The sequence below is a fragment of the Cebidichthys violaceus genome, unplaced genomic scaffold, assembly GCF_023349555.1.
Source record: "Cebidichthys violaceus isolate CVI_PGR_0920_01 unplaced genomic scaffold, fCebVio1.0.p SCAF_2, whole genome shotgun sequence".
Taxonomy (NCBI): Eukaryota; Metazoa; Chordata; class Actinopteri; order Perciformes; family Stichaeidae; genus Cebidichthys; species Cebidichthys violaceus.
Window position 1 is genome coordinate 20,920,377 of NW_027176372.1, and position 26,692 is coordinate 20,947,068.

Below are 26,692 nucleotides of genomic sequence, written 5' to 3' on the forward strand. Positions count from 1 at the left end.
TGCTTTATCTCCTGTTCTTGAGGTCCTGTTCCTGTTTTGACAGGTGTGTCAACAGTTAGTTTCAGGAGCTTCAGCATTTCAGTCTGGTTCATTTTTCTAAAAGAATGTGTTTAATCAAAATACCACACAGCAAGAGGTGTTACAGCAAAGCCTGGAGCCCAGCAGCTCAAGATAAATAGATATATCTATACTTTTTTTGCAAAACAATTTAAAGAATGAAAATCCTAAATCTTATTTGTTAACACTCAGACTATAAGCTAAGGAGAAAGGTAGACTGACTGTTAATCAAATAAGCAGCATATACCAAACGAACCAACACAAACATGCTGGACCTGCACACATCCATGAACACACTAAACATATATCTCCAAGCTTAAAAGATAAGATAATTTCATGTTATGTAGCATGTAGTAAAGAGGAGGTGAACCCTGGACACGACGCTGTCAAGATGTTTTGAGCTGCTGACTGTATAATACTAAATCGTAGCGGGTCAGGGTAAGTACGAGTCCAGCTGTTTGTGAACACAGTTGTTTGTCTCTCTCACACATACAGTGACATCTTTGTGTTGTGCAGTCCCAGTTTTGTTCATAAATAAATGCCCCCTTTCACTTCTGTGCAGCTTCAAGAATTCCAACAATGTTCCTATACTTTGTAAAGGAATTTATGTTGTTTGCCAACAGCTGACCAGTTTCCACACAGTGCCAATAATGGGCTGATAGCAGCGCTGAAGAACAGGTGTGTGTGTGTGTGTGCGCACCAATTTAAGTGCCTTGAGCCACAAAAGGCTTTATACTACTACTGTATTACACATATGCAGTACTTTCCAAGACCTGAACAGACTCTGGTGTGTAAAATCCGTGGAGTTCCCCTTTCACATGTAAAATAACTTAGACAACTGGACATTAGCATATATAAAAATATTTTAATTGAGAATCAAGACCCTTATCAAGAAATATCAAACATTTACAAAAAAAGATTACAATCGTACGCGTACAAAGGCAACCTTGAAAATCTATCAATGCAACGGAAAAATATTGCACTCTTCATGATTGTTCAGCACAAACTCGAATATAAGGCAGAAGTTTACGATCCCCATCTTTGTGAAAACATTTGAGGAAACATACAGTATGTTGATCAGTTTCAGCTCTGTTGCACATCACACACACACACACACACACACACACACTGTACCAGGGTTTACAACCTTAAGTGCAACTGCATAACGCACTTTGTTCAACAACAGAATTACCTTGCTTGTAAAAAAAAAAATACCATCAGTGTAAAATGTGCAAATATTAAACTCCAGCACTTTGATTTAGAGGAAACTTCTGCTCATTCCCAAACACAGTACTTGCATGCAGTTCTAAAAAAAAGCATGCTTACATGGCTGACTCCATTATATGACCTGAAAGTGTTGACAGCTTTAGGCACATTTTGATTCTACAATAATTTACTAAAAATGACTGGATTAAAACATTGAACTAGATGCATAACATTTTGGCACGTTTTAGACAGTGCCTTATAAGAATGGTTAATAGGTGAATTTTTACAGATATTCTGTATCGATTAATCAATGCTAACTAATACGTTCTCCGCAGTGAATTCCTACACTGTGAAGTCTTACTAATGGAAATAAAATAAGAAAAACTAATTTGGAGTCTCACTGATCAGTTGACCTCCAGAGGAAAAGGAGAACAAGCACCACATGTGACCACATATATTAAAAAGTGTTCTGATGAGAGATGTTGCTCTCTGTTCCCTAGCTAATTATTTAGCCTCCAGAAAATAACAACGTTAATGTTTGCATAGTGAGATGTGATTAGTCCTTCAGAAATGTGGTCTCTGTGTCTTTGGTTTTGAAATAAACAGACAATATTACACAGAGCAGCCGTCACAAGAGCCAATGTATTTTATGTAACACATCTCTCTCACACCCCGGCAGGACTGAGTTAAGTGTGATTTTTGTGCATTTCAGGTATTCCACTGAATATTTTGTGGCCTCTCCGCTCACATCCAAAGTTCAGCTCTGGTGGGGTTTTTTTTTTTATCTGCTTTGGTTTTCTGATGCTTCTATCATGGCTCTGAATCTTGAGTTTTCATCTGCCAGCAAGGCAGCGGGACTGTCAAACTCCAAAATCTGTGAGAATGAAAAGGATAAAACAGCATCAGTACCAGCGTGTAAAATACAAAAATCGGAGGTTCGATTGCTTGTGTCGAGAGAACAAAAATCAAAGGCATATGATTTTCTCTAAGAATATTGCAACCCAAGTTATTCCTGACAGGCAGTATATGTGAAGAATTTTAATGTCAGGAAAATATTGACCCCAGAGCAGCTTTGTTACGCTTGATCGATCACTGAAAAGGTACTTAACACTCAAACGTTGATGTGGCTCAAACTACAAGACTTTCTTTCTGCTATATTGGATATCTAATATTCAATATATATATATATATATATATATATATATATATATATATGTCTGTCTATTATATAGACAGACACGACCAGAGATGACAAAAAGATAAATTAAAAGTCTGAATTGAAAGCTAAGTTGTGAGGGCTCCATGGTTAACACTATAACAAACTAACCTACCAACCATCAAAACTGAATATGTGCTGCTTAATGCAATATGTAACAAGTATTAGACGATTAAGAGCTATCTAATAACAAAATAAATCAAGTAATTAACATCTCGTTAGAAACCACTGCATGGAGGCCAGAGAGCATGGTGACATAGTCCCAAATCTCAACTCTACACAATCCTTAGATAGAAAAGTATACTTGAATAACAACAGGTTTAAGAGGTGACACTGAAGCTGGTAATCAAATGTCAGCTTGAACACAACACCCCCTCAGTAAAATGTGCACTGCCTGATCCAATCTATCACCTCAAAGAGAGCAATTCACGCAGCGAATCAAGGGTGTTTCAACTTGGGAATGAGTTTCAACCAAGGGGGGCCGTACGGTGCAATCATGCAATCAGACGTGTTGCCTTTATACACACCTGTCCGTTGTCCAGGACCATGACCCTGCTGCAGCTCATCACCGTGTTGAGACGATGGGCAATGATGAGCGTGGTGCAGCTGCCAAACGCACAGCGAATGGTCTCCTGGATGAGACGATCCATCTCAGTGTCGATGGCTGCTGTGGCCTCGTCCAAGATGAGAATCTAGAAAACAAAACAAAAAAACAGCTATGACCAAAAAAAAAAAAGGGCAAGACAGACTCCAGAAAACCGGAGATTACAACATCCAAACAAAGACATGGTCCCGGTGCCTGTGTTTACTGTAATACATGTAACATTATAGGATATTAATATTCATACTAAATTAGGAAAAACATCACACTATTTTATACTGAATGCTATCATGTTTATGAGATGCAGCTCTGATGCATACCACTAGGTGGCAGTGTTATCCCATGCAGAGACACGCGCACCAACAATTCTATGATTTTGGGGAGGTTGTCTTCTCTTATCATGACGCCGAGGAGAATCTCTTACTTGAGCTGCTGTCATCATCCATGTAAAACATTGTTCCACATTTAAATGTGAACGGCCTGTATCATACAATCAGCACCTTGCTGTTGCGCAGCAGAGCTCTGGCCACACAGAGTAGCTGCCGTTCTCCCACCGAGAAGTTCTCCCCGTTCTCGGTCACCTCTGAGTGGAGCGAATGAGGCAGCTGGCTGATCTGAGGGAGGCCAGAGTGGTGTACAGCATGAGGAAGAATGTTAGGGGCTATTTCTATTCAAGCAATGCACTATTCGGTACCATCTGAACCATCTTGTCGCTTACCATCTCTTTAACGTGCGTCTTCTCGAGAGCTTCCCATATCTGGCAGTCAGAGTATTGATCCCATGGGTCTAAATTTGTCCTATTGGAAAAAGACAAAATTGTGATAAAGTCATAAACTGGATTAAACATGAGGACAATTTCACATTAAGACAAGAGGTGCAGTACAGTATACTGTCGATACCGGAGGCTGAGGTAGTTGGTTGACTCACTGCTCGTTTCTGTAAAAAGCAACGCTCATGTTTTCTTTTTGAAACAGTCTTACCTGTCAAATTGAGCGTTTACGTTCTTTCATTTCTTACCGCCTAGCACCATTTTTGTTTCTCTTCAAATGTCCCTGTGGTGTGGCTATGCATTCACACTAATAGACACAGAGTCTATATAATAACAGTCCCACATCACTGCTGAGCCCACACACAGCAAATAGTATCGAGTATAACTCAAACACCTTCAGAAAACCATTTCAAGGCAAATAGTGGGATATGGATGTGGTATGTTAAGAGGAGCATAGACTCAGATGGGCAACATATTCTCCTCAGTTTGGATGTAGAAAACATGTGTTGGAGCTTTAAACAGGCAGGTTGACTTAAAGCACACCGCTTTTTGCAGCAGGGAGCATCCAAACTATATGGAAAGGAAGTGCTATATATATGTAAGCACTTATTCAACCACATAGTTGCACCACTAGACACTGAGGGATTTTCCATTAGAGCAGTTGTTTAAGAGCACATAAACTGTTGAGGGGCTAGGTTTTTATTCATCCATTCCCTCTGCTCTGCTTTTTACATCTTGTGAACCCGGAACAATGCATCAGTTACAAATCGTGTTAATACAAGCAATTATCGTTCGCATTACCTGACTGTCCCGACGAAGAGCACCGGCTCTTGAGGAATGATGGCTAGCTTGCTTCGCAGGTCATCAAGTCCGATCCGTGCAATATCGATCCCGTCAATGACAATCGAGCCTCCAGTCAGCTCCACAAGTCTGAACAGAGCTACACCCATAGAGGACTTTCCTGCAAAACGCGTACAGAAGAGATACTTCATGAAGAAACGTGTGCGCACGTTGAAAAAGATATGTAAAAACAGAATGAAAATGCTGCTGGCTGGGGACCAGAAAGGGTCACCTGATCCTGTTCGGCCCACAATGCCAATGGTCTCTTCAGGCAGGACGGTGAAGGACAGTTTCTTGAGCACAAGCGGCAGATCGTCACGATAACGCATCTCCACATCCTGGAAGGTGATGTTTCCCTGCTGAGGCCAGGAGGCAGCAGGAGCATCTGCCTCAGGACTTTTTCGGGGTGCTTCACTCTCTAGAGACTGAGATAAGGAGCGGAGATGGTATCCGGTATTAATCTCTAAATCTCTGTGGAGGTGCAAGCTCCCGAACTGACGTGCAGTGGTTTTCTCTCTATGAGCTTTTCTTTGAACTCGAGAGGGAAAAGAAAAAGTTGAGTTGATACTCGTATCTTCGCAGTTTGATGGCTGTTGTGTGAAACAAGCCCTGTCATGTGCTCTGGAGTGTGTTAAGACCTCACACTGGGTTTCTATCTGCTTCCTGCTGTGTTTATCACACATACACAATAACTTGCACACAAAACGCACACGTCCGGACATCCCAACTGCCCTAAATTCAACTGCTTTTGTTATTCTGGGCTGGTCTGCGTTTCAACGTGCAATTCTAGACAGCGTCCCAGTCTATGTAGCAATGTACAATGTGCCTGAGTGCCACATAATCCACCTTCCTCACTGTGCAAATCAATGCTCTCACCTTAATATAATGATCGATCCTCTCCACTGATGTAAACCGAGCTTCAGTCTCTGTGAGAAGTCGCACGGTAAACTGAAACAAGCCGGTTAGCTGGAGGTGAGAGACAAGCAGGGAGAGGTGGAAGGTTAATGGTTAACACTGTCAGACCAATTATATGAAACACTCACTTACATGTGCTGCTCCGCTTCAATGAACGAAGTCAACAGATTTACAGCCAAATCAACAGATTTGCTGATATGGCTCCTTCACGATTCTCTGGGATTATAACATGCAACTAAATCACTGAGCGTTTAAAAAAAATAATTAGAATGCCAAATATTGAACAGTTTAACAATGAGAGAAAAAACATTTCTCAACAGGCTATTGAAATACACATGAATCCAGTACTCTGATGCATCCCCCTCCAAAAAGGAGGCTGAGCATGGTCATTGAATGCTCAACTACTGCTACTCTAAACTACTGTTTAGCTGAATGCTATAAAACTGTAAAATGCCTCTTTATCGTAGCTGTTAGAACCAGAAGAGGCTTTACTCTGCCATATGTTTAATCCCATCTAGAGCTTGAAACTACCCTCTTTTCAGCCTGTTAAGACGACTAGAGCTACCAGTGTCTCTATACTACATGTGTTTGTTTACAAACCTGCACTGCGTACGATAAGGCGAGGCCTGCGTAGGCTGGAGGTATCTGATTGTGCATGAAGACAATAAAAAGTGCTACACCAGTGATAAGAGAGATGCTGATGAGGTCCAGGCGGACAGCCAGCCAACGCATAGCGCAGCTGAAGAGGTAGTTGGAGGCCTGGTTGGTGTCCACTAATTCCTGATATCTGGAAAAGGAGAGATAAAACCGTTTCAACCACAGCAAAATCGAGATCCGTCCTCCAATGCTTGCTGGTATGAGGTCCGGTATATTTACTAACTGAAGAGCAAACTGAAAAACTGCAACGAGAGATAAGATTCTATTAAAGTTTAATGATGTCCATCTCTGAAAGGCACCACTATACTCACCTTTGGAGGAAGTCGTGCCCTCTTCCATAGGCGTGGATTGTGGAAAGTCCCTGAAGACTGCTGGTGATGTGAGAGGTGAATGGTGATTGGCTGATGTTCTCCAAGCGCTTCAGCTCACAAATCAGAACCCTGGAAATACAAACAGATAAGCTTATACATTTAACCTACTACTTACTATAGGAGTTAATTTAATAATATCAAATTGTAAATATGCTATTAGAAATTATTAAAGCTTAATATCATTTGTACATCGAGCGTTTTTTTGTAGTGTCTATAACTTCAACAACTGAAAGTTAGTCTTAAAATAGCCATTGTTATTACAGGCAGATATATACTAACACTAGATATTTTTAATTTATAACCTTAAATCTTAACGAGGTGAGTTTGCAGCACTGCAGAATTGGAAAGCCTCCACTCAGGTTTGCCTCATTTGAATGAAAATGGAAGGGTATTGTGTGCAAATAGGCTGCAGCATGTGAGGAGCAAATCATTGAAATAAATTACACTAAATTGGAAAACCTCATGAGGAACACTTCACTATAAGCAACAGTATGTACTCCACAATGAAACGTGAAGTCCAAACCTTTGTGAAGGTAATTTGGTCTGGTTTTAAGATGGAGAGTATTTGATCAGACTGATATTGCTGCCACTTATTTATTTCGTAAAGAGCACAGACATTAACACCTGAATGCTGGAGCGTCGCTAAAGAATGAAGGAAAGGAAAATGCATGAGCTGTAATGATGCAGTTGCGTGGCAGACAGGTAATGATGACACGGTGGACAGAGAGGGATACGGTCCATGACACAGCGCCCGCTTGGCTGACAGAGCTCAGGTCGTTTCCCACTATCTGATGCATGTGCAATATTATGAGCACCGGCGCGCACAGACGGCCACACAATCAGCAGCCAGAGAGACACCAGACCCGCCGTTGACGGGGTGGTGTGAGTGAGAGAGGTTTATTGACAAAGCTGGGGTGTCTTTCTACTTTTAGACGCCACGATAGAATGGATGGAGCATGTGAATTACTAGTCTCCCATGAATCATTTGGTTTTCTCATAAAAGCCCATAAGAGAGCGGGAAACAACATGACACCTCTTTGCTTCAAGACTGCAATCCAGACAAACATGTTTATGCCCTGGGCAGTTTAATTTCAGAATTCAATAAAGGCTGCTTTAGAAGTGGGCAATTTCAATGGGAGATCCAGTTTGATTTAACATCTATACATATCCTGGCATGTCGTGACTTATACAGTATTTCATTCTTTTAAAGCGTTACCAAGGCTGGTGGCTAGTTTTTAGTAACAGCTGGGGATCATCTCTTCCTCTTGGTTCTTGTGTGATTAATAGGCTACAAATAAAGTGTCTCTTCAAAGATGAATGAAGATATTTCACAATTAAATTGATCCCTCAATAGATAATAAAACTGGAATTAGATCCGAGTCAATAATTCCAGTTATGCAGTTGGACAAGATATCAAGTGGTTCCTATCAGCAGAAGGTGAGAAGACATTATTGAGAGCAGGTTTCCTCCCAAAAGACACATATGTGTTCAAATCAAAATGATTATGTGTCATTTGTCATGACAAATGTACTGATTGTATGCATAATAACAACACATACAGTTGTGGTCAAAAGTTTACATACACTTGTAAAGAACATAATGTCATGGCTCTCTTGAGTTTCCAGTTATTTCTACAACTCTGATTTTTCTCTGATAGAGTGATTGGAACAGATACTTCTTTGTCACAAAAAACATTCATGAAGTTTGGTTCGTTCATGACTTTATTATGGGTTAACAGAAAAAGTGACAAAATCTGCTGGGTCAAAAATATACATACAGCAACATGAATTAGCAATTTTGGTGACTTAGAAAGTTGTGTCAATGAAATGAGCTTCATAGCATGGCCTCTTAACTTCTTGTGAGTGATTATGAGTGACTACAGCTGGTGACTTCTCTGAGGCCATTTAAATAGGGCTCATTGGATACAAACGCCCACAAACGCTACAATGGGAAAGTCAAAGGAGCTCAGCATGGATCTGAAAAAGCGAATCATTGACTTGAACAAGTCAGGAAAGTCACTTGGAGCCATTTCAAAGCAGCTGCAGGTCCAAAGAGCAACAGTGCAAACAATTGTATGTAAGTATAAAGTGCATGGCACTGTTTTGTCACTGCCACGATCAGGAAGAAAATGCAAGCTATCACCTGCTGCTGAGAGAAAATTGGTCAGGAGGGTGAAGAGTCAACCGAGAACCACCAAAAAGCAGATCTGCCAAGAATTAGAAGCTGCTGGAACACAGGTGTCAGTGTCCACAGTCAAGCGTGTTTTGCATCTCCATGGACTGAGAGGCTGCCGTGCAAGAAGGAAGCCCTTGCTCCAAAAGTGGCACCTAAAGGCTCGACTGAAGTTTGCTGCTGATCACATGGACAAAGATAAGACCTTCTGGAGGAAAGTTCTGTGGTCAGACGAAACAAAAATCGAGCTGTTTGGCCACAATGCCCAGCAATATGTTTGGAGGAGAAAAGGTGAGGCCTTTAACCCCAAGAACACCATGCCTACCGTCAAGCACGGTGGTGGTAGTATTATGCTGTTTTGCTGCCAATGGAACTGGTGCTTTACAGAGAGTAAATGGGATAATGAAGAAGGAGGATTACCTTCAAATTCTTCAAGATAACCTAAAATCATCAGCCCAAAGGTTGGGTCTTGGGCGCAGTTGGGTGTTCCAACAGGACAATGACCCCAAACACGTATCAAAAGTGGTAATGGAATGGCTAAATCAGGCTAGAATTAGGGTTTTAGAATGGCCTTCCCAAAGTCCTGACTTAAATCCCACTGAGAACATGTGGACAATGCTGAAGAAACAAGTCCATGTCAGAAAGCCATCAAATGTAACTGAACTGCACCAATTCTGTCAAGAGGAGTGGTCAAAGATTCAACGAGAAGCTTGCCAGAAGCTCGTGGATGGCTACCAAAAGCGCCTAATTGAAGTGAAAATGGCCAAGGGACATGTAAACAAATATTAGCACTGCTGTATGTATATTTTTGACCCAGCAGATTTGATCACTTTTTCTGTTAACCCATAATAAAGTCATGAAAGAACCAAACTTCATGAATGTTTTTTGTGACAAAGAAGTATCTGTTCCAATCACTCTATCAGAGAAAAATCAGAGTTGTAGAAATAACGGGGAAACTCAAGAGAGCCATGACATTATGTTCTTTACAAGTGTATGTAAACTTTTGACCACAACTGTATATCATTTTGTTTTGGTACTTTCTGAATTTACACCAGCACAACCATAACACTTAAGAGTCATGTTCTTCTTGATCCCTGAAATACTGGAAATAACAATATACTGTGGTTATTTCCCAAGATGCCCGCGAGCTGTTGTTCCCCTCAGTGGACTCACCTTTATTGCTACATTTCTGCAAAACCATAAATTCTGACTAAAGCAGAGTCATCAGATCATCCAGGGCGCTCTTGCAAAATTTACCACAGAACAGAAGCTGTGAAAAGTCTAATCAATGAGCGATAACACTCCACACACTTGCAGACAAAGATTATCACTACAACCCTTTCACAGTTATTTACCCTCAGTGCCCTCCAATAAAAGATACTTATTAGAATACGTTTGCATCACCTAATTCATAATTAATATGGGTTGTGCTGCCATGTATGTTGTTGTTGGCACAATACAAACAATGGCAATAGGAAAAAACGAATCACATCCACAACAGGAGTAATGAGAGTCTGACCTGGAGACACGGTTGACAATGAAGAGGAAGGCTCCCAGTGGCAAGATGGAGATCAGGAACCAGGGGAAGACAATGCCCACCATTCCCAAGCAGAACAGCACCAGGGTCAGGTTCTGCAGCAGCATCTCAGCTTGCATGGTGAGACGCACATCAACTTTGGAGGGGAGACATATCTCGCATCAGACACGCTGTGCGGGGCTAGATCTATCTATCTCTACATGTGAAGAAAACTTTATTTTTTTGTCGTCCCTAAGTGCTCTAGAGTTTGTTCTTTCTTTCTTTTTTTTTCTTTTTCCTTTGTATTTGTCTCTCTGGACCCCGAGTCTGAAATAAAGTCTATCTATCTTTCTTTAAAAGTCAAAAAAATCATCAGCCGATTCTATAATTTTCAGAAGTAAAAATGAAAGTTATCCAAAATAAGATGCTAAATTATTTGTTAGTAATATTGAAATAAAGGAAGTCACTACTGTACATTTTTTAGATGTATTGGTAGATGAAAAAATGCCCTGGAAAGACAACATTGACGAGAAAATTCTGTCTTTTGGCCACATTAGAAAAGTTTGTCCATTGGTAAATCAATCCTCTCTTCTAATACGAAAACATATTACAGTTTAACATATCCATACAGTGAGATGTTGCAGCCAGTACATATCAAAAAATAGATTTTTAACTGCATCAAATGGCCACAGCAACCAAAGAGCAAAAACACCAGTGAAGTAGATAACAGGAAGCCACTCCCTTAAGCAAAGTACTCCATGTGAAACCACCGTGTCTTGGCAGTACACTTTGTCAACCAGGGTGACTTCACTGACTGAGAGCTCTCTTGGGGGAATGTTCACAGTCAAGACAAATCCAGTCTCACCCTCATCCATATCTCTGGAGAAGCGGGTCAGGATACGACCCAGAGGTGTCGTATCAAAGAAGTGCATGGGGCTGAGGAGGAGGCGGCCGAACAGCTTGTCGTGGAGCACAGAGGCAGCCTTCACCGTGCACTGTCAACACAAACAACAGCCGTGTTTGAACATGAGACCTGACACATGGAAACAAACAACTTAAGGAAACATACGGGAAGAATCAAGGCTTGGATAAACAGACTGTTGGAAGGGAAATCGTCTGTCAGCTGGCTTAGCCTCGAACACAACAACACACAATGGATGAATACAGTGGCGCTTACATGTTGGCTGCAGAGTTATGAACGCTACTTCACCATATGCTAAGCATGTGCACAGTGGTGGCTACTTTGTTTTTTTTCCTCGCACAAGGCAAGATGTCAAAACTTCATTTATAATGAGTTTCTGGGAGGCTGACATAAAGGTCATGACCCAATGAGCAAGAGACATTTCGCCAATAGGACAGAAATAACATGCGGCAGCAGAGAACAAATTAATTATATTAATGGAATATTCAACACTCCCGAAGATCTCATCACAGCTAGGGGTAAAAAAAAGATTAGCCATCTTTGAAAAATTAGCAATTTCAAGTGGCACACATTAACGTGGGGACCTAACCTCTGCAATGCAGTGTCAGGATGGGTTAGCTTGAAAAAGAGGACACGCCCGAAGGGCAACTGACATGCACGCACACACATCCTTTCTCTCCGACCTCTTTTGTCTCTCTTGCACTCACACACACGCACAAGAACACACACACACACACACACACACACACACACACACACACACACACACACACACACACACACACATGCAGTCTCTGCAAAGCCGTGAGACGCGGCAGTGGACAGATAAATGGATTTGGCCTACAGGCATTTTCAATTATAGCACTGGAACCACGAGAGCATGAACAAATGACAATAAAGACAATTAGGGAGCACTGCGTAACTGTACACCACTAATACATCAACGCTTCATATGCCTTTCAAACACCACTAGTGTTTCAAAGTTCATCAGGGATTGAGAGGATAAAGCATGTGACAGAAAGAGGGAAGTCTCTGAGGAAGCTTACCTTCACAAATACCAGCCCTCTGAAAGTCTTCAGCAGTAAAGCAGCTACCATGGAGACGATGTAAACAGTTGAATAGTACTGAATGTGAGGGTTGAGTCTCATGCTGTTGCTCGCCATCGTTTCATTCACTAAGATTAATGATGTGTTCTGAGGGCAGATGGAGCAACAAATTACCAAGAGAAAAAAAAAAATCCAATTTCTCCCCATGCAGGAATTTGGGCTCTAATGAAACTGAGAAAAGCACACACTTTGGAATACAACATAAAAAATGAAAATCAGTCAGTTCAATGATGTTTACTATTCTAAGCACATTCCTCAATAGCAGCTACCGCCTGCTTTGCTGCACATCTGTTTCTTCACTGCTAGTGCTTGTTTTTAATTAAGTTTACCGCGGTTCCGTTACTTTTTTAATCATGCACATTCAGATTAATGCTCAGTCAGCTGCCACAACTCACTGACGCATAGTAGTTCTTTTTTCTTTTGGGAGCCAGATACGCACTAAATAGAGGCGTCTATTGTATTAAAGCAGGATCGTCTCCAAACTCACCCCGCTGCCCTGCCTGATCCAGTAGCTCAGCCACCAGTTACTGAAGGCTATGCTGCCTGTGGTGGCGAGGAAGAGGAAGATGTTGATGATGAAGACTATATACCCTCCCGCTGCTTTGATGTAGGCTCCATACACAGACCAGGCGACTGCACCGGAGCCCTTCTCCTCGGCTTTCATCAGTCGTCCTGAATAAAAAAAAAATGATAATACGTGTGAAAAGTTCTCAAGGAAACTACGCATTTAGCAGGAATAAGTGTCAGGGTCCCTCACCTCCTTTCGTGCTCTCCACCTCTGGTCTGACCATGGCAACATCAACAGCACCGTCGGCCTTTTCTGCATCTGCCTTCTGCTGTTTGTTTTTTAAATTCTCTTTCACCAGATTCTAAGAGACAAACAGGTGAGGAAAGAAAGTGAGCGTCGAAACGTGCCACTGCCACAAATCACAGCGGATGTAACAACAACACACTGCAAGTCATTTTAACAGAGATATCGGTGACAGAGTCTTTAGCAGCTCACCAGAAAATCAATGCACGCATAAATAATGAAAGGCCATGTATGCATTAACATTTCCAGCAATTGGGCCAGCCTTTCTGGGCTGATGAATTATTCAGCATGTGATGTTCAATGTTTTTGTGCAGTGGGGGGCAAAGATGCCTTACTCAAAAGAGCTGGCCTGGTGCCTTGTTTGGCCCTGGCCTTACCTCCTGTTGTGTGCTGTTGAATAGGCTGGCATAGTCACGCTCTTTACCCATTAGCTGAGCATGGGTGCCGTACTCGGCAATCTGCCCGTCCTTCATCAGAATAACTTTGTCACAGTCAGGCAGATACTAGAAAATCAAAAAAAGATAAGAGACAGAGGCAAACTTCAATCAGCTAATCGCCAGAAAGTCATGGAATACTTTTCAAGATGCTGAAACAACAAAAATATACACAAGTTATTTTGTATGCAGTGGGTGACCGTGGCTAAGTGGAGAGCAGGGCCGCCTTTCAATCAGAGGGTCAGCGGTTCGATCCTCAGCTCCTGCTCCGCTAGTCTCATGTCAATGTGTCCTTGAGCAAGACACTTAACCCCAAAATTGCTCCCGTAGCTGCGTCTACTGGTACTTACTGAATTGTAAGTCGCTTTGGATAAAAGCGTCTGCTAAATGACCGTAATGTAATGCAATGTATGCTTCACAGACAGCCCCTTACCTGCAGCTGGTGGGTTACAAAGAGCACCGTCTTGCCTTTGGCGGCACCCCTGATAGCTTTATGGAAGACGTGGGAACCAACACAAGCATCAACCGCACTGAGAGGGTCATCCAGCAGAAGTATGGGCCGCTCACTGTAGAGGGCTCGAGCCAGGCTCACTCTCTGACGCTGCCCACCACTCAGGTTGGCACCCCTCTCTCCAATCTAGAAAAAACAACCAAAGCTCCATAAAAACACTGCTCTAGTTGTGGTTACATAAACTAAAACTGCTGCACACAGGAGTAAAGGAGCATTTTAATTAAGAGAATCATGTTATTGACAAGCAGATTTCTACAAATACCTCAGTCATATCTCCATATGGGAGCTCTGCTAGATCTGGGAGAAGGCAGCAGGCTTCCAGGACAGCATTATATCTGATGAGGAAAGAATGAGAAAAGATGTCAAAATAGAGATGAATCTCAACCGTTACTGCATTTGTATTTCACAACATCCGTATACAGTACATCTTACTTGTCTTGGTCATACTCGTTTCCAAACAGAATATTCTCCTTCAGTGAGTCATTGAGGATCCAGGCTTGTTGCGCCACGTACGCGAAGCCACCACTGACAGCCACATTACCCTCTAACAGGGTCATCTGCAACAGAAAACCAGCGGGTTGGAAGCAGAAAAAAACCCACTTGAAACATTCCTTTTCAAGGTTGTTGCGTGGTATTGGGTGTGAATAAAAGGTTCAAAAAGACTATTTTTCTATGTCTGTGCTGCCTGAAGAGGAAACTGAACTGAACAATCTCACCTGTCCCAGTAGAGCAGACAGAAAGGAGCTCTTTCCGCTGCCGACACCTCCACAGATTCCAACTAGTGAACCCTAGAAAGGGATAAAAAATAAAAAACAGTGGCATTGTGGGAATTACATGAAGCAACCAACTCTTTAAATAAAAATGTCCTCAATCCACGTATTGTTTATGTTTGTTGTCGTTACCCTCTTAATGCGTTGGTCAATGCGGTGCAGGGTCTTGTGCAGTGGAGGTCGCATGCTTTGAGTGGAGGAGATGGTGCTTTGTGGACTCTCCTGCTCCATATTTGTCAGGAGACTTTGTGCGTTGGGACCTTCCTTGTTTGTTTTTTTGTCGTCCTCTGTGGAAATGTACAGGCTGAGCTTCTCCCTGCGCAGCACGCGCGTCATCCCTCGCCGCTTCTTGGGAGGTGGGTTAGGTTTCGCAGCCGGAGAACGCGCCTTTTCCCAAGCCAGCGTGGCGTCCCGAAATTCCACTGCATTGCTAGGATCCTCCATTTTGACCAAAACAACCTCTCTGTCATCCATCATAAAGAGCCTCTGCGGAGACAGACACAATGGGTTACTTTATGCAACATTTACTGTTGGACTCACACAATGTGGTGACAGCAATTCTAAAATCTGTGCTTACGAAAGGACAATTGGCTGCTATATTTTCTTTGGTACATGACTCAAATAAATTGAAGAAAACAAGCTCAAGGTTTCTTTCTTTGCCTGTGTTAAAGCAAAAGATTGTGTAAACTTGGTGTAACATACTTGAGCTTGAGCTATGTCATGAGACATGCGGATACATTGTGCTTAAGGTATAGTCTTGTCCTGTCCTTGAGTATCTCATTACTTTATTATGCACTGCATCAGAGTCAAAACACAGAATACCTCGAACCTTTTGCTGCATCCTTGGCAGAAACGCTTGCTTGCTTAACCCAGGTTGGCTCTGTGAAACCATCCCTCACTAACATGTGACTTTTAGCATGTGTTTGGAATACAGTATATCAGAAAATACCAGTATGTGGGTGGGTGTGGTTTAGCGTCAACGGGAGCACGTTTTGATGTTGTGTTGGATAAAAGCAATTTAAGTGGCTCCTTGAAAGGAAGGGCTTGACAGACTTGTCTGTATTTCTCACCTGAAATCTTTTGACTGCGACGGCACCCTCCGACAGCGACCTCACAGCCAATGGTGTTACTTTCAGGGAAAAGGTCATGGAGTTGAAAACTGCCACCACAGTGAAAGCCTGAGGGTGGGATGTGTAGAGATGGAGACAGTTATTCGCAAAAACGTTTACCTGGGGCTACACCTGACTTTAAATTCTATAAATGCTCATCGCAGCTAGAGACTTGTCACATCAACTCAATATACATTAAATGGAAATAATCTTTTGTTGTTTGTTCTATAGCAAGAAATGAGACACAAACATATGTTTACAGTGAAGACAGATGAATCCAAAATGGAAATGCATAATGGTTCCCATCCATATCTAAATACCTGAGCTGCAGTAAGTTCTTGGCCCAAAGCCATATGTACGGTGAAAGTGCACACACTGGCTATCACCACAACGATGGGAGCCACACCCACTGTGATGCTCTGGACAACCCCAGCACTCTCCAGTATCCCCCTCTCTTCTGATCGCACCTCTGTTGAGGAGATAAGACAGAGAGAGAGACAGAGAGAGAGAGAGAGAGAGAGAGAGAGAGAGAGAGAGAGAGAGAGGGATAATTAAAAAGGCAAAGACTGCCAAAAAGAGAGTGAAAATAAAGTAAAGGGTTGAGCGACTCCCCAAGGATCTCCAGTTCAATCAACAATGCCACAAGAGTCACTAACTACTACACAGCGAGTGGACAGAAATAGATACAAGAGGGAGGATGAGGGCCCCACATCCAAACATGGGCTGAAAGAGGCTTCAAAACCTGCTGAACCTTGATAACCGTACAAGTCTAATGGCAAGATCCTGCCCCCCCCCCCCCTTCCCGACATGTTTGTATCTCTCAAATGCACACTGCTTGCTGCTTTGTTCACCCAGTTCAGTGGGTGCAAACACTGGAACAAAAAAAGCTGGTGCATCTTTAATTCAGACCCAGCAGTACGGTGTGTGAAATATGAGAACTCCCTCCTTATTCTCCCCGGGATTCGCTTTGGATGTTATGTGTGTTTTCTGCGCGGATAACAAAGCAAAAACCACGCGCCCCGGGGGCAAAAACACTGCGATCATCAATTTAACAACAATAGCAGTTGAAGGGAATGACACTGTAACTCGTAGGACTCATTGGCCGTTAAGTTGAATGGCAATTAATTATCATTATAATAGGTAATCAAAGGACAGCAGTGAAAACGAGCCCCACCTGGCTAATTTGAAGCATGATTAAAAGTGGAAAATGATCCTTATCCACAACCTACAGCAAGGGCCTCATGAGAAAAGGCCATGGCTAATTCATGGTAAGTAGAGGAGCCTTTACAGTCATTCAAAGGTATCATAAGGCCCCAAACACCTTGCAAATTAACCTTGAAGCCAAGGGATTCAAACTGGCCCTGATTATAGAGGATGGCACAGGGAAAGACTTAAACGGCACAAGATAATGAAAATGGATTCAGGGTCAGGGTTATCTTTCAAGTTCGCTAAGAGGATGAGTCTAATTCCAGGTGATAAACTGACCATTTAGTTACAAATTTGTCACGGTGACAGGTGTTCAAATGAGGTGACCCTTTTATCTGGGCGAGTTGGGAATAAAAAGCCCAATAAAGCTCTTAATTGCATGAAGTGTGCGTCTCCAGAGCGCAAACATGAAATGAGCAGCTCGTTTGGGAACGTGACAGACCACTCACTGTGAATATTCTGTGCGAAGGCATCTTCCCAACAGTACATCTTGATGAACTTTATGCAGCCCAAGATCTCGTTCATCAGCCTCACGCGCCGGTCAGTCACCACCACACACTTCTTGCGGAAATACGCCGTCAGTCTCGATGCGAGCGTCTGTCCAGACGGGAGCAGAGGAAATGATGACAAGAGAAATAAGTGGCAGGGGAGGAAATGAAAGCAGACACAATCACATTAGCTGTGCTGCAGGCCTGTCCGGGGGACCAGAGTGATAAATGCCTTTCACATCAATACCAGGGTCCCCGGCTGTCAGGCTCTGACTTAGACCGAGTGTAATTTGAAAATAACAGCTAAAAGTTGACAGCAGATTGATAGCCGAAGAGTTATGACGCTTTTAAAAAAGTGCTGGTTGTACTCGTCGACAGCCTGAATTAACGTAAAGGTTTTACTTACGTCTTCTACGAAACCAAATTTTTTAAACTTCTCGCTCTGAAAGTAATGAGTCAGCAATGAAGCCATTAACTTTTGGTAAAACTTTTACAAATTTCTTTAATGAAATTGCTTGTCGCAGCTGTAATATGTATGATCCTAATTTACTGTAAAACTTTTTTAAATGGTTGTAATTAAATTGCTTATCCCTGCTATAATGAGTGTGATCATTACCGTTATACATTTTATAAAAGTCTGTAATGAAACTATATTCTCTCGTTGACAGCAATTTACACTGTATTAACAACACTGACGGTTGTCTGTGTTCTTATTAATCTATTCTAATTCATGTCCCTGCAATTAAAGTATCCTGTATTTTGTCTCCGTCTTTGTAACAACAGCATTGCACGACGGGCTCAAAAGGTCCTTTGTCCCACTGTTACAGATGTTAAGGCTGAAGTCGTACCATGGTCGGGTAGAAGAGGATGAAAATTGCTGATCCCAGCAGAGCAGTGGGGCCCAGGAAGTATGCAGTGTAGGACAGACCCAGTATTCCCATCAGGGGCCCCCCGGCCAGCAGGCAGCCCACTGACACTGCTTCATACAGCCGCTGGCCGTCACTGGAGCAGATGTTGATTAGCTAGGTAGAGAGACAGTAATGTACATGAAAAATCACAAATCTACAACGAACCAAATCTTCAAACAATACACGGTGACACCTCAAAGCTAAGACTTATAAAATCAATTTTACAAGTACAGTTATCATTCCCAGGTTTACTTGTTGGACAGTGATTCCTCTTAAGCTGTATAATGACTAATCTTAAACAGCCTCCCCTCCCTCAGGCTGTGGGATTTGTCGAGATCTAAGCAGAAACGGTGTAAGAGCAGAAATTAAATCCATCTCAATCATCTGCATGTAGTGCCCTGCAGCGTGGGGTGATTCCGTTAATTTGGAGATGAGTCTCCTCCAGGATTATATCACCTACCTCGCCTGGACCGATTTCTTTAGTGCTGCGAAGGCGGAGGATCTTGTGGAATGCAAAAGTAAGAGCTGCCCCACGGAGGCGGGCTGCGGTGCGGTAGTTGACGGCCCACATGAGCGCCAGAGACCAGGAGCGCATCAGCTCCATGAGGAAGATCCCGGCCACCAGAGACAGGCCGTAAGGCACGCTGCTCACCGAGCTCTGGGAATACTCCAGCAGAGCTCGGACCAGGAGAGCCTGGGGACGAACAGGGAGAGAGGGGAAAAGAGTGGAAAAGAGGGTAAAGTACACAGCGGAGAAATAGCAACAGAACAAAAATGAGCAGAAAACACATTATTGTGGGACAGGAGAAAAAGGAGGAAGAAGAGCAAGGAGTTAAAAAAAAAGGAGAGGGTACAATTAAGGAAATGCCACAGATAGAAATAAGGAGGACAGGGAACAAAAAGCAGCATGAACATGAGAAGAGAAGAGATCGTATTAAGCATTGACAAGTTGAAGGCCTGATGGAATGATAAGCAACACTGTGTGATGAGTCACACACTTAAAATAAGATTGTAAATTGATTAACTGCAGAAACACAGCTTTGTCAGCAAGAGTTCTAAATAAATCACACAGGAATGTGGGACTCATGCGTCATTGTTTAAGAACGAAATCCAGTTAATTCTATTAGTTGCGGGTAGTAGCAAGCACTGGTACATAACGTGACAAATAGCTTAGAGCACGGGGGAAAAAGGGGCAGATTCATTAAAATCAGTAACTGGGAATTTCAAACATAAAGACCCTTTAGTGATACAACTCCATATCAGTCTGAAGGCTCTGTTCAGATTTGCATCTGCTCCAGGTATGTGGAGGAGGGGTTTTCGTAAGCCGTGGTTCAGCTGTCTGATGCTGAACCACGATGGGCATTTGTCGGAGGGAGCTCTGAAGCCAAGAGTGTGACACCAAAGCGTGACTGGGTACAAGCCAGCTAATCTATGGCATTAATATGGGGTTCACTATCTAAGGCTTTGTAATCTCTCAGTATGTTTTCATTTCAATTTCCACACCAGCGTGAAACAGGATAAAGCGATTTTCAGAAAATACACCCGGACTTGGGACTCCGAGCCAGCGACCATGTTGAAATGCGTATTAGCTGAATCGGCGGAATATAAAAAAAAAAAAGAGTAAAGGAGGATTTGGACAGTACTCACGGGCCCAACGAAGCCCGCCACCATTGTGAGGAAAAGGGAGAAGATGGCCACCAGCATGCGGGTTTGGCAGAACCTCCAGAAGACTCTTGCGAGGGAGGCGCCCTCTTGCCCTCGTCTCTTCAGCTCATCGCCCCACAAAGCTTCGAGCCTGCAACCAGAAACCAGAATACTTAGTTATTTTTTCCTTAATGAAGTTGATTAAAAACTGAAGAGTTTCCCTTCCAATTTATCAGACTGCCCAAAAGCACAATGGGGAATATAAACAGTCTGGCAGGCAATCATGGCAGTTGGAAATCACAAAAGAAAGATGAAGGCAGCTAGGCTGATAGAAATTTAAAGGTGACCTACAATATACAACCATGAATGAGGCGCCACATAATTAGACTGAAAGGTACTTCCAAACATGTAACCAAAGATGTGCTAATGTACTGTTATTGCTATATAATGCCCCTCGAAGAGGCTAAAATATCTTGTTGCCCAAATGCATCATAGCTTATGCCTCTATAAAGCAGCAGCAGAGCAGCTGCAGAAAGTAATTTACCTAATGACTTTATTAAAAACGTATCAGAGATAGACAGAACATTAAACCAACTAGACTCTCAGCAGCCTAATAATTACTACTTCAAGTCAAATGGCGCTGAATGTAAGAGTTTACAACTAATTGCAGCCCAATAGCTGCACAGAGCACAGCTTGAGTCACCGGTAATGAGACCTCGAAGTGCGTAACACGTTTTGTGTTGCTAAATCCCATCGATGGATAAAGTAACGGAACGGTGAACAGCGTCCCGAAAGAGCAGCAAAATAGGACATATGTACCCACATGACGGTAAATATCTAAAATCAAGTGTATTTATTGTTTTCATCATAATTAACGACATTCACAGATTCACAGACAGCGAGTGCATGGTCATGCGCATAAATGGAAAAACGAGAGCACCGGGGCAACAGTGTGGGATCCAAAGGAGGAATGATTTGCTTTTAAACATGGCTGAAATGTTCCCAACAGCCATCATCTCAGCCTGCCAGATGGCAAGAGAAGCTGATGTTTGGAGAGAGTGTGTTGGCGGGGACATAGCGTTCAAGGCTCGCACCTCACTGAGCACCAACAAGTGTCAACTCTCCCAGGATGCCCCCCCCCCCCACCACACACACACACACACACACACACACACACACACACTCGCCATCATCTCTGCTTTGCATCTGGGTTGCATAACTGTTCTTGCTATGTAAACACCAAATAAAGGCCTCCCGTCTCCTCTGCAGCGCTGCATGCATACCATCGCCCGCCCGTGCCAAAGTGATAGCTTTGTGCTCCTTTTGCCGCTTGCCTTTTATGCGCTCTTTAGCGCACACAAAGCAGCAGCAGCAGCAGCAGCAGCGGCACTAAACGTCCGGGGTCCGTGAGCACAGAGCCTTTTGACAGAACTGGTCATTTACCACCCACGCAGTTGTCACCAGACGGAAAAGCGAACTTCCTCAAATAGTCACCGACCTCTATAGTGCAAAGTCATGGCACCGTGATTCCACGAGCACATGAGTGTAGGAAAAAGCAGCGGTTTGCTTTTCAGCGAGCAGTAAACACTAGAAGGACACTGATACCAGTGTTTGAACAGTTCATCGCAGGTAGAGCAGTTCATGACATAACCGCCAAAGTCAGGCACTAACTCTCACTGTAATCTCTAATCCCTGCTATTCTTAGCAGCCACCTATCCCAGCACAACGCTCCTGCATCGGTTAAGAAAAGCTGGATGTTCATCATTCAAGTCTCACTGCACAGGCGACAAACAAACAGACACAAGCCTGTCACAGCAGTTCACACGGCAGGGAATTACATAACCGTGTTGAGAATGCAACTCTGAACTTGATAACCTGTTAGGAAGGGCAAGCAGGTTTTCTCAATATTTGTTCAAAAAGAAAAACAGTCCCATAGAGCGAAGCACTGTGTGAAATACATCAGTTTACCTGAACACCGCCCTGACACAACAAGCTCCGCTGGGTGCTCGAAACAAAAAACATGACTTTGAAACATGATTTTTGACCTTAAAGGGGTCGGTCTTTGTTGTCCTAATGTGTGTTTACATTACAAAATGTTATAGAAAGTTTCTATGTAAATCGGGAGGAGAATTTGTCGTTGAATCAATTGAAATAAACAGAGTCTTGATGAGAATCAAAGTTGTCTTGTCGTTTATTTGCTTGCAAGCGGAAGATTGTACAACAGAGCACGTATCACAGCAGCCTTCAACCAAACACAATATTCAATATCCTTGATACAGTTGTTATCTCTTTAAGGGAGTCACACCCCCTATGGCTTATCTCATTGTATTCTTCTTCTTTGTCAGCTTCGGTACACAAGGTAACAAAAAAATATCACGAGCACAAGCTGTTATTCCCAGATAGTTGTTTCTGCTACTGTTTTAGTAGCCTTTTCCTTTAATAGCTGATACGTAAGTTTCGGGAGCAAGGACACGCAGTTATTTACGCATATTTTTACCATTACAAAAAAACAGAGGCAGCCATTGTCAAAAGATGAGTTCAATCAAGTTCACACACAGAAGCATTCCAGCACATGAGTGCGAGTTGATCTCTGAGTGTCTGAGCATATAATGAAGATGCCAGATACAGTCTGCTTCTTTTTTTTTTAACTATATGTATGTAAAGAGTAAGACTGGCAATATTCCATACTTTTAATTAAAAGAAATTCACATTAAAAGTCCGTAAATAACTCTACGCTCTCCTGGCTGTCAGTTCTTTTCTCCCTCACCAGACCGTCTGGCGCTCTTCGCCTCACGTCCACCGGGCATAAATCTTTAAAATCGTTTAAAAAAAAAAAAGAAGATTATTTTTGGTTGCCGTGTTGGTGCGCTAGTGAGTGTTTACGTCAGCAGTGCACTGCTCCTGGGACTGACTAGAAGTGAGCTAAAATGCCCACGTTAACAGGAACGAAGGAATGTGTCACTACTAATATGGTGTGGATCATTAATGTGTTTTTAATAATGCATTCAGCATCTTTTTCCATAACTCAAACATAACTACCCTAATGCTTTTAAGTACAACCCACATCATTTCATCCTCCCAACCCTTCCTCATCCTTATACCTCTTACAAAATGTTTTTTGCACATCTTGCGTTTTCCTCGTGTTCAATAATCCAACCCACGAAATCACCGTACAAATTGAAATTCACATACTCTTCATAAAAGCACAAACACAATGCTTTTTAAAATCAAACATCCCTGTTAAATCATAACGCCTGAGTGCCAAGCCGCGCACCTCCAAGATGTCGTAACAACGCACACAGACCGCTTTCCAATGATTGGCTCGGAGCAGCTGTCAATCAGAGGAGAAGAGGTCCGTTCTTGGAGCTGTCAGGCAGACCTCAGCAGATACCTCACCTTTGGCAGTTGATCTCAGAGGCTTCATGGCAAGACAGTCCCCACACATCGTCTATAGACAAGCTGGACGCCCTGTAGGCCTTCAGTGCCAGCGGGGAGAGCCAGTGCAGGGTCATGAATGAGAAGAGGCCGGCGTTATCGACTGGGTGCTGGTGCCTGGAACAGAGGAGAAGACGTGGAGATGGGTGAGATGTCTAAAAGTGCAGGCATACACTGAGGTGCTATGTTGGGGGAGGGGGGGGGGGGGGGGGGAGCAGGCCCGCATAGGCCTCCGAGAAAGAAGAGGTGCCTTTGCAACGCCGGAGTCAATGAAAGGTGAATCACGCCTCCAGTGTTTGAACAGTAATTTGCACGCTCTTCACAGAAATCTGAGAGAGCAGCGAAAAAAGAAAAAACTAAATTCAGGGGCAGTTTATCAGTCGGCATATGTTCAGACACGGTGCAGTCTGTCGCTGGGGGATAAGTTACCGTCCCTTATCATGGCCTCCTGCTACTCCCCAACAGTCAGCACATCAAGCAGAAAACACAAATGTGAACTTTTAGTGTGTCTTTAAATGGGTGTCTGTCAGTCAGAGTGCCAGCCTGAAACCATCCGTATCTCTTAATGTCTGCCTCTGTCTGGCTCACTGTCAAGAGAGTCGCCGCATGAGCTTCGATACAGTTTTTGTTTACTTGTGCGTGATTCTGAAGGGCTTTAGAAGCTGCAGGCTTTGGTGGTAGCGGCCTCGTCTCTTTGGCCCCCGCTCTGCCGATGCCTCCGCCTCCTCTTCCGCTAGCTCTTGTAGATCCTGCGGGGAGGACAGAGGCAGGCCCTCCACCCGCCCGGCTGCTTCCAGGGCATCAGGGAACATGGCGGACCTTCTGCGGAGAGAACAGCAAAACCACATTAATCACAAATACAACTGAGCCTGCAAAATATATAATTAGAGGTATTCACCCACTGATACCTGTTAAAACCTCTAACTCCTAATTCTCTGGTTTTATTATGAGTGTTATGAGCTTATATTTGAATCTGATTAGACGTAATCCTTGCAAACTAGGACTCACAACTATTTCCATTATTGATTAATCGGCCGATTATCCTCTTGATGATTCAGTTATTAATTTGGGCTTTAAATTGTAGAAGCATTACCAAGGGGCTCATGTGATGTTTTTGTCCGACCAACAATCCAAAACCAGAAGATATTAATTGCACTACTATATATAACAAACAAACCAATGGATTTTCTGGGGGATTAAAATGATTATTCTATAATTATCATTGCAGATGCATCACTTACATGAAACAGTTATGGTTGCAACAATCTGCTGGAACGGTTTGATTTACAGAAGAAGTTTTTTTCTTTTTTTTCCTGAGATGCTTCGGGATCTTTTTCTTTGAGAAAAACACTTGACATTTTAGCTCAACTCTCAGAGGAAGAATGAAACACAGTAATCTGTCTGAAGCGTCTCCCTTTAACCCTGAGAGCTACGGTATTAGAGAGCAGCAGTGTTTTGCTGAATCACCCTCTGAGACGCAGATAGACTTGAGAAACCACCTTGCCCAGAGGTCAGAGGCCCTCGTTGGCATACAACTAAAGTGCTTATCTATTTAAAGACGAGCTGCCTGCAGGCCCCGGGAGCTCGGGAGCTCGGGAGCAGACATCTGAGCTGCCTAGTGTATCCGTACACACCGTCACTGATCCCTTCTGTGGCATAAGCCCCGTGACAAGGTCTGTGTGTGTGTGTGTGTGTGTGGGGTGCAGATTGACTGCCCAGAGAATGTGGTCAATGACGAGATTAAATAGAGATAGCCCAGTATATAGGGGCACAACTAGAGTCACATAATAGAAACTGATACAATAAACAAGTTCTGCTGAGGAACACACTGGCAGGAACCAAACACCGGGGTTGAGAAGAAGCATGAAAGAGATGTTTTTGTGTTTCCTTGCAGCCCTTCGGTGCCTATATCATGTGAAGTTTGTCATATGGCCGTGAACGTTTCTGAGCTTGGTTTAAGGAGAGACCTCACGCCATTCATTACTGTCAAAAAGTTGCCGGGCAGGTTTGGACTTCCATATGTTGAGCAACAACAAAATGTCTGAAAACTAACAGCGGGTTACTTGTTGCCAGAATGGACACACATGCGAGACTTGTTAGTATCACCAGACTTATCCTGAAAAGAGGAACAACACGGACAAAAAAAACCCAGCCTTTTCTGCTTAAAATGTGCTTGTATGCGTCTGCTTGGACAGATTTGACCAGATTTGACTCACAAATGATAAATCACAAAACAAACACAACTAATCACACCTTAAGGCAAATCTTTTTGTGTGTAATATCTTCCTGAAATACTGCATTTCTGCATCAAAATATTGTTTTCTGAACATCAGGGAAAATCCACAGAAAACCTGATTCGTGACGATAACGAGAGAAAACCAAAGCTAGAATCCAGAGAAGAGACAGTTCATGCAAACAGTTTGGAATGACCCATGAGCAAAGGTGAACTTAAGGCAACATCAAAAGACACAGATATTTTGTTTTCATTGTCTCCAAAAACATAAAGATAAATCAATAAATCCTCTGTAAACAGATCAGTTTACATGGCATCTACTAATCTATTCTCCACTATTTCTGTCTTTGATTTAATAAACCAAAGGGCAACACTTTCAGTGACATAATACAACTTTTTACCAAGTTGTCAAACTATTGGATATATTGCCAAACTGACTATTAGTTTACTTCATCAATATCAATTGCTATCGGCAGCAAATGTGTTACAGTGCAAGAGTGATAAAGCTAAAATCACTGGCTTAACTTACATACACACTTACGTTAAAGTCGGCCTTGCTCGGGTCACTCCAGCAGCAGCAGCAGCAGCAGCACAGATATCAGATCTGCTGTTTATGAGCAGGAAGTGCAGATGTAGATGCGGTTAAAAACCCAGTAGATGGACATGGTTGACGCCTCACGTGTACACAAGTACGCGCCCACTAACCTCCCACCGGAGTCTGAGGCTCCGGTTCACCGTCACACACGGAGCCCTGCACAAGGGAGAGGAATTCCCCGGTAGGACTGTGTGATGTCG

General features: G+C 43.0%; 1 protein-coding gene across 1 annotated transcript; it reads right to left on the bottom strand.

Annotated features, from left to right (window-relative positions):
• Positions 1 to 907: 907 nt before the first annotated feature.
• wu:fb13g09 (ATP-binding cassette sub-family C member 5) lies at positions 908 to 26,692 on the bottom strand. The gene is made up of 29 exons (XM_068715140.1): positions 26,439 to 26,692; positions 24,298 to 24,486; positions 23,626 to 23,781; positions 20,233 to 20,380; positions 19,046 to 19,279; positions 18,526 to 18,699; positions 17,639 to 17,786; positions 16,304 to 16,452; positions 15,945 to 16,052; positions 15,007 to 15,360; positions 14,821 to 14,892; positions 14,537 to 14,661; positions 14,367 to 14,439; positions 14,027 to 14,230; positions 13,537 to 13,662; positions 13,106 to 13,217; positions 12,836 to 13,020; positions 12,289 to 12,435; positions 11,186 to 11,315; positions 10,324 to 10,477; positions 6,573 to 6,701; positions 6,205 to 6,391; positions 5,566 to 5,655; positions 4,922 to 5,114; positions 4,651 to 4,810; positions 3,799 to 3,877; positions 3,581 to 3,694; positions 3,007 to 3,171; positions 908 to 2,137 (listed from the first exon to the last, which is right to left on the bottom strand). Exons 2-29 carry the CDS (start codon positions 24,474 to 24,476, stop codon positions 2,045 to 2,047), a joined length of 4,188 nt encoding a protein of 1,395 aa, XP_068571241.1. The 5' UTR covers positions 24,477 to 24,486; positions 26,439 to 26,692; the 3' UTR covers positions 908 to 2,044.

What these genes read in the sequence shown, in the direction of transcription:
- wu:fb13g09 (XM_068715140.1), bottom strand. Translation starts at nt 24,476, where the DNA reads ATGTTCCCTGATGCCCTGGAAGCAGCCGGGCGGGTGGAGGGCCTGCCT. An exon ending in TGTCTGCTCTACTGGGACAG is followed by an intron (nt 14,662 to 14,820) that starts GTGAGATTGTTC and finishes TTTCTGTTGCAG; the next exon opens with ATGACCCTGTTAGAGGGTAA. An exon ending in AGACGCACGTTAAAGAGATG is followed by an intron (nt 3,695 to 3,798) that starts GTAAGCGACAAG and finishes GGCCTCCCTCAG; the next exon opens with ATCAGCCAGCTGCCTCATTC.